This window comes from Parasteatoda tepidariorum, chromosome 7, assembly GCF_982258835.1.
Source record: "Parasteatoda tepidariorum strain Cologne lab strain chromosome 7, Ptep-v5.0, whole genome shotgun sequence".
NCBI classification, from domain to species: domain Eukaryota; kingdom Metazoa; phylum Arthropoda; class Arachnida; order Araneae; family Theridiidae; genus Parasteatoda; species Parasteatoda tepidariorum.
Window position 1 is genome coordinate 80742298 of NC_141761.1, and position 14036 is coordinate 80756333.

The 14036-nt window shown below is 29.3% G+C and overlaps 1 protein-coding gene across 1 annotated transcript in view; it reads left to right on the forward strand.

The window, feature by feature from the left end:
* Nucleotides 1-14036, forward strand: part of LOC107444850 (integrin alpha-PS2) — an 87417-nt gene that overhangs the window by 34486 nt on the left and 38895 nt on the right. The window contains exon 4 of the mRNA XM_087168140.1: nt 252-372. Within this exon, the coding sequence (XP_087024266.1) occupies nt 252-372 (121 nt within the window). The remainder of the gene's footprint in view (nt 1-251; nt 373-14036) is intronic.

Consider the following 14036-nt stretch of genomic DNA (forward strand, 5'->3'; position numbering starts at 1 on the left):
TATAACTTCGAAAACTAGAATTTCTGGTAAACCATAACTATATGAACGAAAAAAGTTACCAAATGAGTGAACCCGTATTAAAAACCGCATATTTTTTTATTACCAGAATCATGATTTTTTAAAAAAGAAATGTCATAACCATACTCTACGCTAATTTCACCAGATTTTTTTTTCTCCTTGCGAAATGAATGCATATGATTGCTTTGTAATTCACGCTTAACATTTTTATTTAACCTATATGACTATTTTAGGCATGTGCTCCTCGTTATGTTTATTTTTCAAGTAATTTAAAAAGACATGATCCAGTTGGTACATGTTGGGTTGTAAGAAGTTCTTTCCAGCACTATCAGGAATACTCGCCATGTAAAACACGTAAGTTTATTGGTTTTAATAAATTCTTTAATTTTAAATAAATTTTTGTAATAATTTGTATCGTTGTAATTTGTATAATTGTTGGCGACTCCAAGTTACTTAAATTTTTGAGAATTTTATTGTTTAAGAGGTCTTTCTTTTCCCGACTCACCTTAACTGTCGAAGGCGTGGAAACGGAGAGAAAATTTCTTAATATGCTTTTTAATTCTCTTTATTTAATTTTCAAAAATAAACTAATGATAGATCTTTTCTCTATTTAAGTATACCCTTACAAAAAAATAAGGTATTTTTGTGGTTCTTTTGAAGTGATAGGTGCAAAAAACTACATCTGAGGTAGAAATGAGGTTATGTTTTGCAATAAATAACCTTATTAGTAAACTTCAATTTCAACCTCATTTACACTACATAAAATCAACTCCATACATCATCAATACTTTCGGTTGAAATCGGGTGAAATTATACACACCTCAAATATATTTATTTGCTTGAAGTGCAGAAAAAATTGCATGTACACCTCAAAAACAACTTCTCTAAGCTGATTGCTCTAATAAGGTAAATATCTACCAACCTCAAAATAACTTCATACATCTTGATTGCAATCCTCTTGATGTTGATTTCTTAAGGTTGTTTCTGAAGACAACTTCAAATACCCTTCAGATAAACCATAACACCTTAAAGCAACCTCAAATAAACCTCAAAAGCACTTCAAATTTCTGTAAGGAAAGGCCACCACCCAATCACAAGTGTGCAACATTTTAGATTCTCTATTAATTTTTTATCAAAAAAATTATACTTATGCAATTCCGTGATCAATAGCTTTTGAAAGATATTTAAATAAGTAGTTATTTATTTTTAAATTTTAATTAAGTATTTTTATTTGTATGCGATTAACTTTAAAGAAATTTTTTTAACGACATTAAAATCACTTTTCATCAATTTAAAGCAGCAATTAGATTAGATTTTTAGAAATCTAATAACTGAGAAGCGTGTAATTTTAAATGGTTTACTCAAAACCAGAAATTGATTTAGTTTTTTTGAATTAAAGTTTTAAGGAAAAATTCATTGAAGTTCTAAAATTTATCAAGCTCTAATTCTCCTAAACTAATAATGTGACTCCTTTATTTTTCACCTTTTCTGAAAAGTATTGTGTTGTCTAATAATACATTCAAAGTTTATTAAGTACAAAAATATATAAAGGAAACACAAATTAAAAGTTTACCTTAGTATCAAAGAGAACGAGGCCTCATAGCGGTTGTTACTCGTGTAACGGTTGTTAATTTTTTAACGGTTATTAATCGTTTAACGGTTGTTAACTGTTTAACGGTTGAATTTCGATTGATGCAATTCATAATTTACACGTGCTTTCATTATTCTTTATATAACAATAATTTTTTTATATATTTTGAATATTTATTTCAGAAAATTTTGAATATTTATTTTGAATATTTATTTTAAAAAAAAAAGAAAAAACTAAAATCTTGAAGAGGAATAAAATGCAATTCAAGAATTTCACAAACTTCTACTTAATGCACTAATCAAATTCTCACTTTCTCAATGTATATTTTATATGAATTTTTACTTTGATGATAAAGTGACAAAAAATATTATCGGTGCAGCGTTGAGGATCATTTTGAATCGAAATGAAAAGTTTGTTTTCAAAACACTTGTATTCTGCACAAAACCGTTTAATTATAACAAAACTACAATGAAAGAATATTTCACTCTTCTCTTAATATGAACACCAATTAAGTTTTTCAGTTTGTTTTCGAACGGCATTGTTATAACAGTTTGGAGCGGGCTCTAAACGCTCGTGTCAGGAAACTGATTCATTAATTTACTTAGGAGCTGCGTTTGACAATAGTAGTTTTAGTTCATTTTAATTTCATCCAAACTTGCATTATAATATCTAATATAACAACGAAGTATATATGATTTCTAATATATTATCTCTACATGTTTTTGATATAATTCTTTTCTAAATATTGAGAATTATACACAGTTTCACAAATTTTCATTTTCAATGGGATTTTTCGAAGTACACTAAAATATTATATTAAGAAGTACGGACACTCAGAGGGCTGGTATATTTTTTCCATAAAAATTTGATATGCAGAATTTTTACAGTAATAATTACAGTAAAATCATCGAATCACTCTAATTAAATATATATTACTATGAAATTTACGGAATAATATTTTACTGTAAAAATGGACATTACGGCAAAATGGAATTTACGGATGATGCTCCCAACGTGCTGATACTTTACACAGTAATTTAGTCCGGAATTTTTACTGTTCTCGTTTATTTGAAATGGTACAAAATAATTAAAATAAAATACTTGACATTATAAAAACAACAAAATTGGAAGTAGTAATTCGATTTAAAATTAATTATTTTCCTTGAATCGTATTAACAATTTAAAACAATTACAAGTTTTTGATTAAATTCCAAAATGAAGTTTATCTTTGCAATTTTATTAATAACTAGCACCAAATATATATTTCTATTTTCATAAAATATATATTTCTATTTTCATAAAATATATTTATATTTCAAATAAACATTTTTTTTACGTCAAATATTTGGTTCCAAATTTGTTTTGAAATGCATTATATAACATTTCAAGATTATGTAAGATTATTCGTTTTCCTACCGGAAACGAAATCTATATCTCTAATCTATTCAAAGTTTGTACTAAAGATATATTTCTAGTTTCTTAAAATGATAAAAGCATGCATTCAGATCAAATGGACCTTTTTTATGAACCATTTGGTTCCAAATTTGTTTTGAAAAATATTATCTAATATTTCGAGATTATGTAAGATTTTTCATTTTTCTACGGAAATGTATTCGAATCTATTCGAAACTTGTACTGAAGATATATTTCTAGTTTCCTAAAATGGTAAATATATGCATTTAGTTCAAAGAAATATTTTTTGACATCAAGCATTCGATTACAAATTAGTTTAGAAAACTATTATCCAATATTTCGAGGTTGTGCAAATACAAGTTTTTTCACTTTTCTACATTAAACGAACTCTATCTTTCCTATCTATTCAAAACTTATACTGAAGATACCGATAAAAACATGCATTTAGATTAAATAAACCTTTTTTATGAACTATTTGGTTCCAAATTTGTTTTGAAAATATTATCTAACATTTCGAGATTATCTAAGATTTTTCATTTTTCTACCTGAAACGAAATGTATATTTCCAATCTATTTGAAACTTGTACTGACGATTGTTCTGATTTCTAGTTTTAAAACTTGTACTGATTTTTAGTTTCTAAAAATGATGAAAACATGCATTTAGTTGAAATAAATATTTTTTACATCAAATATTCGGCGACAAATTAGTTTTGAAAATATCATCTCATATTTCAAGATTATCTTAGATTTTTAATTTTACTACATAAAACGAAATCCATATTTCCAATCTATTCAACGTTTTTACTGAAGATATATTTCTAGTTTCGTAAAATGGTTGAATCATACCTTTAGTACAAACAAATATTTTTTACATCAAACATTCGGTTACAAATTAGTTTAGAATACTATTATCCAATATTTCGAAATTGTGCAAAAGCAAAGATTTTTCATTTTTCTACATGAAACGAAATCTATCTTTTTAATACATTCAAAAAATTTTCTGTAATAGAAATTAGTTTTATCGAGTGTAGAAATCTAAAGAATACCCTTAACTAATAACATTAAGGCATGAATAAGGATAGTGTTTGTATGTGGGCGGAAGAGATGAAACGGTCTAACGGTCCAAACGCCTGTTTGTTATGGCAAGGGGGAAAATGTCTGGCTTTTTTGGCAGATAGAAGATATTTGTATGCTGCATAAGGGATCGTAAAGGGATGTTTATGCACATGGTGGTGATGTTGATTTTCTGACAAACGATATGAAAACAGTAGCCAACCGGAAAAATTTTTTGCATTTATAGATGAGGCAAAAATACGGGGTTAAGGTTAGCTATTTATACTGCGAGATTTAAGTTTAAGTTATTTTTAAGTAGAAATTTATTTGTTGACTTAGTCATAATGACTGAAGATTACTATGTATTTTTAAAATACATATATTAGTTCGTAAAATTTTTAAAAAAATTTTTTTTGTAAATTATGAATTTATTCAGTACCTATTTATTGATATTATAGCCAGAAACAAGATCTTATTTAAGGCGATGATTAAATTTGTTACATTTAAGTAAAAATATCACGTAGTCTGAAAAAAAAATTTTGTCAATAAGTTTTTAAATCATGAACTCGGGCTATATCAGATAATAGGAAATACAAAAGTGTTTATTTATTTTTTGATGTATTTATGTGTGAGGAGTGAGTATTCGTAACAGTTCTGAATTGTAATTTTAAAAAAAATCGGTAAAATAGATTCGTAAGTTGTTATTTTAATTAGTAAGTTAAAAATGTGTGAAGCTTGCTGATTTTTTTTTATTTTAGGGAAATATACTAAAGGTAATATTAAGTATAGTAAAAGCATATTGCATATCAGTAAAATTTACTTCATGTTGGTGAAAAATTCAATTTGAAAGACAAATAGAAATATTATTACGAAATTTGAATATTTTTTTTATATTTTTATTTTTATATAACTACTTCTTTATTTTTTTATGTATTTATATATGAGGAGTTACTGTTTGTAGCAATTCTGAATTATAATTTTAAGAAAAATTTCTGTAAAATACTTGAGAAAGTAGTTATTGTACAATGAAAATGTAAACAGCTTGCTAATATTTTTTTTTATTTATTAAGGGAAATTTATAAAAAGGTAATATAAGGTATAGTGAAAGCATATTACATTTCAGCAAAATGTACTAAATTTTGTGGAAAAACTCAATTTGACCGGCAACTAGAAAAATTATTCTAAAATTTGATTACTGTTCCCTTTCTTTGTTTTCTTAATTTATTTGTATTTTTTATTTATTTATGTATTATTTACTATTTTTTATGTATTTTTTGAATTTTTTACGCTAATTTTTTTTTCTTGGTTGTTTATATGGATTTTTTTAACACTATTGGCTTAGATTCGCGCATTTTCTACGAGGCTTCATTCGATATATTGTTTGTTATCATTGCTTGATATAAACTGCTGTTTGTAGAAAATGCAACACCATGAAGGAATCATCAGAATCAAATGAAATTCGCAGCAAATGTCAATTATAGGATATTATGCAAATTAATAAAGTTTCAGAGCCATCGCGCGTGCGTGGCGCGCGCAGCGCCCTCTGAATTGATGCTGAAAGCGTATAAGTAAAGTGCTGTAGCGGGACGTTGAAAATAGTCTATGATTATTTGTTAGTGGCAAACGTTTAGTGAGACCTGAGTATGCCTCCACGACGGAAGAATAAGAAATTCAAGCAACTTACGGAGTTTGAACGAGGGAGGATAATCGGCCTTCGAGAAGGAGGATTTTCCTATCGCGCAATAGCAGCTCGTATGCAGCGGAACAGTTCCACAGTGATGCGAGTTTGGAAGCAGTGGACCGACGAGCACCGAACAACTCGAAAAACAGGCACTGGACGACAGAAGGTGACGTCAGAGCGCGATGATCGACACCTGCTCCGCATGGCGGTGAATGATCGCACAGCTTCCTCCAGGCAGCTGGCAGCACATTGGTCTACTGCTACAGGTGTACAATTGTCGGCTTCGTCAATTCGTCGTCGTCTGCTGCGCCGTGGATTGCGTGCAAGGGTGCCATTATACAGGATTCCCCTCACGGCGGATCATCGACGGCTGCGTCGGCAGTGGGCTCTTGAGCACAGAGACTGGCGAGCTGATTGGCACCAAGTTGTCTTTTCAGATGAATCACGCTTCAATTTGTGGACCCATGATGGCCGTGTTCGTGTTAGACGTTATGCCGGTCAACGCTGCCTTCCTGAGTGTATTATTGAACGACATAGTGGTCGAACACCCGGAGTTATGGTCTGGGGTGCGATTTCGTATCATGGACGATCCAATTTGATACGAATTGAGGGTAATCTCAATAGCAACAGATACGTCCGTGAAGTGCTACAGCCCGAAGTCGTTCCTTTCCTTCAAGGCATCCCTGGAGCTATCTTTCAGCAGGATAATGCACGCCCACATGTTGCGCGGACTGTTAGAGACTTCTGTTCAGCACAACGCATGCAACTTCTTCCTTGGCCTGCTTATTCGCCAGATATGTCGCCTATTGAGCACGTGTGGGATATGGTTGGTCGGCGTCTCACTCGTGATCCGCGTCCTGCAGTTTCCAAAGACGAACTTTGGTTGCGCATACAAGCGATATGGAATTCTCTTCCTCAAGCAGATATTCAACATCTGTTTGACTCCATGCCACGTCGTATAGCAGCACTTATTGCAGCGCGTGGTGGCTGCACCAAATACTGATTTCGGACGCTTAATTTGTTTCTTTTGTTTTGAAAATTTCATCATTTATTTGTATCAGTACAAGTCGTTTCTGCATTAAATTTCATTTGATTCTGATGATTCTTTCATGGTGTTGCATTTTCTACAAACAGCAGTTTATTTTGCAAACTTTTCTGTTTTTTCTTTTAACATAATTAGCTAATTATAATGGATAAGTCTTCAACAAGAGAGGTATACACCTTAAAACTAAACTTGCAATTACAGCTTCCTTTTGCTTTAAATCATTATTATTTTTAAATGCAAAATGTTAAATGGTAATTGTAAGAGTAAAATTGTATCTGGAAAGCACATAAATTTAATGGCGATTTAATTTAATGGTTTTTAGTAAGTTTAATAAATCGCTTTTAATAAATCTCTTTTAATGTGTTTCAATAACAAAATAGAATTAATTGTGCTTTCTGTTTCCCATTTTAACGGGAAAATTATGCAATGTTTCAATCGTAGATTGTTTTACGCGAATATAGTAAATTTTTCCTCGTGAGCTTCATTGCTGTTTCTAGGCGTTTATCAGCCACAAGGAAAACTATCTTATTTTAAGTCTTCCGTCATCAGAAAACCGGAAAAGGAATCCCCAACCAATCTCTGTAATAAAAATATTTATAAAGTTTGAGACGCAGGATCCTCAAGAGCAAGTTCAGCTGCCCTTCTCTGTTATTTTTATTGTGTTCAAATGTAAACATTCGTTCCATTTAATGGAGATGATGAAAGAATGAAATTATTATATGAAAGAATTATAAGGACTAAATGGGAATAGTTTAACGAACTGTTAAAAAACAAGTGTATTAATGTGTGGGCTAAATAATCTCAAAACTTTAGACAAAATCATCATATGTTTGCTTTTAGTATCGTTGAAGTAATGGGTAAATAAGGTATACATGAATAATGGAGAGTAGGTATAATTGGTAAATTCTGCATGGTAAGAAATTCCTGATAAAATTACGGTATAAGGTATCTGTACTTTGGGGTGCATCACCGATAAAATCCATTCTTATCGTAATATATCATACCATAATTTATACAGTAATACTTATTTCATTATAGTGATTAATTAATTTTGCTATAATTATTGCTGCAAAAAATTACGCTATATCAAATTTTTTGTTGCGTTATTAATACTTAAAAATGGAATTTACGGGTAAAAAGAACAGACACTCAATACTGGTACTTTTTAACATAATTTTATCCGTCATTTTCTTTAGTGTATTAATGTTTTTTACTAAAATAATTTTAAAAAACCTAAACGTTGGACTCAACAACGTCAAATGCTTGCTTTTCATATCTCTGAAATAATGGGTAATTAAGTAATGAGAGAATAGGTATAATGGATAAGTATTGGGTATAATGGGAAAGTATTGGGTATTATGGGAAATAAGAAATTAAATTATAAAATTAAGGGGTAGTTGTAGGCATATAAGAGGTAACGTATTAAATTTCGCCACAATATTGTTTACGTATATCCAAAACTGTAATTTCATAATAAACTGTTTAAATTGTCTGTGTATGTTAAACCATAATATTATCTAGTTTAGCTGTAGCTTGAATATGCTGATAATTTTAACATATTAGTTTGTTTTTCAGGCGGTTTCATAAAAAGCATAATAGTCTCACGAGAGTAATTTTTGTCAATATAAATTTGATAAAAGTGTTATTTTCCATTAAAAAGTACAATAAGATGGAAAGTAGGTCCCACTACTTGACCAAGAGAAGTTATCTTGTCTTCTGTGTTGGGTTCAAAATTACAGACTGAATACCAATAGCAACAAATTCAATATTTGTCGGCTGTTTAAAGCCGGTACTAAAGTAATAAAATTAAGATTAAAAAAAGCAGGGTTAAGGAATGATCCTTAAACGCTACTCAAAAAACCTAAATTTTATTCATTGCTTTAAAATCGTTTCGCTATGGAAATATGTAAGAATCTAGTTTATATTTGTAATATAGAAATTTTAACCAACATGTAATTTTTACGAGCAAAATTAAAGCAAATTTAAAATAAAGTTATCTTCGTTTTACAAATTTTACATACATATTTTTACTTCAAACATGATCCAACAACCAAGCTCCATTAACCAAGCTACAAGCTCCATTTTTAAGAAATCTTTTTTTTTTTTTAAATTTTCTTTCAAACCTTCTTGTTTTCAAGTGAAAAACTTATTGTGTACATTAATTATTGTACATCATATTGTGTATTTCATACATTTGTCAGTGAAACAAGCTGCATAAATCCAATTTTAGAAGGAGCTTAAAAGGCTAATCTTATCTTCCAACTGTTATTCTTTTTGGAAATAGCATTCGAAATGTTTGCTAGTTCGAACAAAACTGAATTATGATACAATTTTCGGCTCAAATTGCACCTCAAAATGTGCAACGTCTGCAAAAAGGATGCCAAATTAACTTTAACCGCACTATTCATGTATTTCTCGAAACTTCACCACAACTACTCTGCATCATAAAAATTTCAAACGCCTCTTTTATGATTTCCAACATCCAATTTGTGCCCCACGTCCCTTTTTACATCATCCTAAGAGCAGAAACAGAAGGATCATCTCTGGTGATTTGCGTTGTCATCACCGGAAAAGATGAGGGAAGAGCAGGTCACGTGGTGGGCACGTGTTCTGGAAGATTTAAAAGCATCACTAAGTTCTATTTTCCAGAAATCTCCATTTTTTTAACAGGCACGCAAGATTGGTGATTATATTTATCCAATTATCCCTGAATTGCTTTTCCAACTTTTTAATTTCGAGATCTTGCTTAAATAAAGCTGTTTATGCTGTGTTAATTCGAGGAAACATAAATAGGGGTTTCTGTTGACTCAAATTCAGACTGTTGGAAATGAAGTCATAAAAGCCGTTTAATATCACTATACTGTAGCGCGAAACATGTGGTATGAATTTTACTTCGTTAAATAAGTCGTAAAGGAAAAAGTCAGTTTTCAGAAGTGGCATTGCCTCCAGTCATTAACACTAAAGGGGTATTACCCCTTGTTCTAATACAAACATCTAAATTTGAATCTCGTAAAATTTGGGGATTTATCACCACGCGTGCATGAAACCTTTTCACGAAAAATATTATTTTAATATTGAAATTGTTGCGTTCAATAATATAATACTAGAAAAACTACTTAAAAATTACATAATCATCAATTTTGAAAAACAATTAAACTGAAATTTAAATATATTCTTTGAAAAGTTCTCTGTTATTATTACAATGGGGAATCCATTGAAGTAGGTGTGTTCAAATCAAAGTGCGCGTTTCTGTGAAGGTAGGCGTGTTCACATCTAGGTCATCACTTATCTTTGGCAAGATAGGTTGCGTGTATTAAATTCTGCATTTTAAATAAGTCAATGGTCAAAGATAAAAAAGGAAAAATGCGAATTGCAAACATAACTTTAATGATATTTTAACAACTAAATTAAAAAATATCAGGATTATAATCAATCACGTAGGACAAAAGCAAAGTGAGAAAGAGCAAAAGTTTATGATGGTATATATACATTTCATTCAATTGAAATTCAGTTCAGTTTGTTATACTTCAGGAAGACGATTACAGAGAATACTTAGAATATACATAGAAGTTTACAGGTTCGCCAGGTCACTAACTTTGTATTTCAACCTAGTATGTTGATTACACCACACTTTGTTATTCTAACTAACAAGTTTACAGAACTGTAAAAAATTCCGAATCAAATTACGGTATGAAGTATCACCACTTTGAATGCATCATCCATACAACTAATTTTACCGTTAAATATCATATCGTAATTTTTATTGTAATATTTATTTAATTTGAGTAATTTAGTGATTTTACAATAATTATTTCTGTAAAAATAACGGTATAGTGATTTTTCATTCCATAATATGTTCCGATTAAAATGAATTTTAATGCAAAAAGTTCCGGCACTTGGAGTGCCAGTACTGTAATTTGATCCGGAATTTTTTTATTGTGTACTAACTAAAAAAAAATTATTTCAATCCATTAAAACTTAGTACAAAATTTCAAAAAAAAAAAACTTAATATTTCAGTTAATTTTTTTCACCATATACAGGCAGCTTAGTTATAACTAAATATTAAAAGAAATAAATTATGAGAAAAATATGATAAGGAAAAAATTAAAAAAGAATATAATTTGCTTCGAAAGACGTCAATAACAACAGCACGACAGTTAAGGTCTGCAAATTCCTTTCGCTCAGTATAAATATTTAAAGATGAGGTGCGTCAATATATTAACTTTTATATCACAGTTCTAAAAAAATACTTATAAACTTAAATTATTTGGAAAAAAAATATGTAAACTGTGAAGATAAGCACATCTCTTCTATAACTTATCATGCATTCAAACGACACCAACACAACTTATAATGCATGCGCTTAAAAAACAACTAAATACCTATTTTTTAGAACTTAGTAAAGAACATTGTAAGAAATTCCGAATCAAATTACGGTAAAATGTACCGGCACACATGATGCCGGCCCTTTTTATAATAAATTCCATTTTTACCGCTAAATTTTACGAAACAAAACATTTGATATGCCGCAATTTTTACAGTAATGTTCTAAAATAACTGAATCTCTGTAGTTAAATAATTATTATTGTGAAATATACGGTTAAAATTTTTACAGTAATATTCTAAAATCACTGAATCTCTGTAGTTAAATAATTATTATTGGGAAATATGCGGTTAAAATTTTACGCTAAGAATGGATTTCATGCTACAATTAATTTTAAAAATTTATTTTGGTCTCGAATTTTTTACAGTGTACCTATTAAGAAGTTATTTTTGTCCATAGTTTATAACGAGAAAACGTTACATTTTTAAATGCATTCGCGATGATTTTTTTTCGTTTTTGCACTACCATAAATAATTTGCTCAGGGAAAAAAATTCAGTCAATGATTTTACACAAATATTTAAAATAAGTAAATTTTTATTAAAATCTTTAGAAAAAGTAAAGTTATAGGTATCATAATGATTTTCGATTTTAACATTAAGCATGAATAATTTCTAGAAAAAAAATCTTTGTAGGCAATGATTTTATTCCTTGTTTTTTTTTAAATAAGAAAAGCTATTCAATGGAATTAGTTCAATATTTCTATGAAATTGCTAAACAATTTACCAAAAAAGTAAAATTTTTATATATTCTGTTAATCTAAAGTGACCATGCTAATATCTCAAAATCAAGCTTAATCATTAACTTAAAATAAACATGCATCATCTGATTTTGGTCCGTTTTCCCTCTGGCAAGAATTCGTCCCTGCAAGGTTTCTTCAAATTTACAACAGTATCTGTCTTTGTTCTGACAGCTCGCTGACAGCGGATAAGAGGCCGTACTCGAAATCTCAATCGTAAATGACTTTGACATTCGGCAGAAATCCTCCCAAGAAAAACTTGCCGAACGCTTTTTTTTTCTTCCACAAGACGCACCATTATTATAAAGATTTTGAATTCTTTGTTGAATGTCGAGTGGCAATGTTGTTTGTAACGTAATAATGTGCTCTTTTGAGATAAATTTGGAAGATTTTTCTGATCGATATCAGCGTGTTGGAGTTACACAAATATTGCTTTTTGTCGTAAAAGCAAAGTGCTGCTTGAGTTGAATAATACTCGTGTTGTCGAACTTTACAACTTATATTAGGGTCCTGACTTCCAACACAGGCACATGGCGGAAACTTTAATTACTAAAATTATTTAATAAAAAAAACAAAAAGCTTTGAAAACGAAAGACTTTTTTTCGTCAAAGAAAATGTTTTAGCTCAGTTGCTTTATTTTTAAATTGCAGAATACATTTTTGTGGTATCTGCATTTTAATCAATTTTACCTAGTACTACATTCAATTTAATCTATAGTTTTCATGAGTTCCGTCACAGTGATCCTATATACATAGAAGGGGGTATAAATTAATATTTAGGTACAGAAAATCAAAAGCAAAATATGATGAATCACTAATGAAAAAGGTAGAAAAAAATCAGTTTTATGGCCCGGGGAAATGGTTTGTTGGCATTTCCACACTGAGAAGGAAAAAAAAGTATGGTCCTAACTACCAGGATATGGTAAATTTTTCAGTTTTTTGGCTCTATAGGAACATCAAAACAATCGGTAATATTTATCGAAGTGCTTTGGTAATGATTTTGTAAAAAATAGCAATAAAATTTAATTTTATAATATGTGATAAAATGTAGTAATTTGATCATAGAATAAAAACCTTAGAACATAGAATAAAAACCATTTCTTTGGTTAAATTTACTTTTCAGTTCTGCATACTTTTTAACTAAATGTGTGGTAATAAGAACTATAATTTCGAAAACCAGAATTTCTTTCTAACCGTTATTATAAAGAACTTTAAAATTACCAAATGAATGGTTTAAATGCCGTTTATTTTGATTTTATTAGCTTGATAATGTTTTAATTATCAGAAATATTTTTACAATACCGTACGGTAATTTTACCAAAATTTTTTTCTCCGTGCAATAATCACCTTACAACTCCACCATGTTTCCTCCGACAATCAAATAAGTTTTCATATTTTCAGTCTCGCCTTTCTCTATAGTTATTCCTTATATTTCTCTTGTTTACTTTTTTTTCCGCTTTGCTTTAATTTTAATCTGCGGCTCCTAATAAATTTACTTTTTGCCTTTTTTCATAAGAATTCTTAAAATAAGTATTTATTATTATTTTTTATTATTTTATTATTATTATTATTTTATTATTATTTTATTATTATTATTATTTTATTATTATTTTATTATTATTATTATTTTATTATTATTATTATTATTATTTTATTATTATTATTCTTTTGTTATTATTATTTTATTATTATTATTATTTTATTATTATTATTTGTTATATTGCTATTATTATTACTATTATTTATTATATTACTTTTATTACTTTTTATTATTATTTTATTGTTATTTTCGTATATATGCAGTTTTTTTACGGAGCAACCTTCAGGAAGGTCTATTCTTATGGAGTTATATTTAATAATTTGTGCATGTGATCACAAAAATAAGTCTCCGTGTGCAACCTGTCGATAAAATCGAAAAAGAAAACTTGGTAATTCAATTCGTTGGAGCACATCTTACTGTTTGAGTATTCTCGATCCTGAATCCGACCAAATATTAGTCATGTATACGCACGAGTTGCTCAAGCTTTCAACATTTAGTAGTTCCCAAGGCAATTCAAGCGTAAGAAGTGAAAATCTTAAATTAATAGTGAGGCCTCTAAAAGTAAACCCTACAC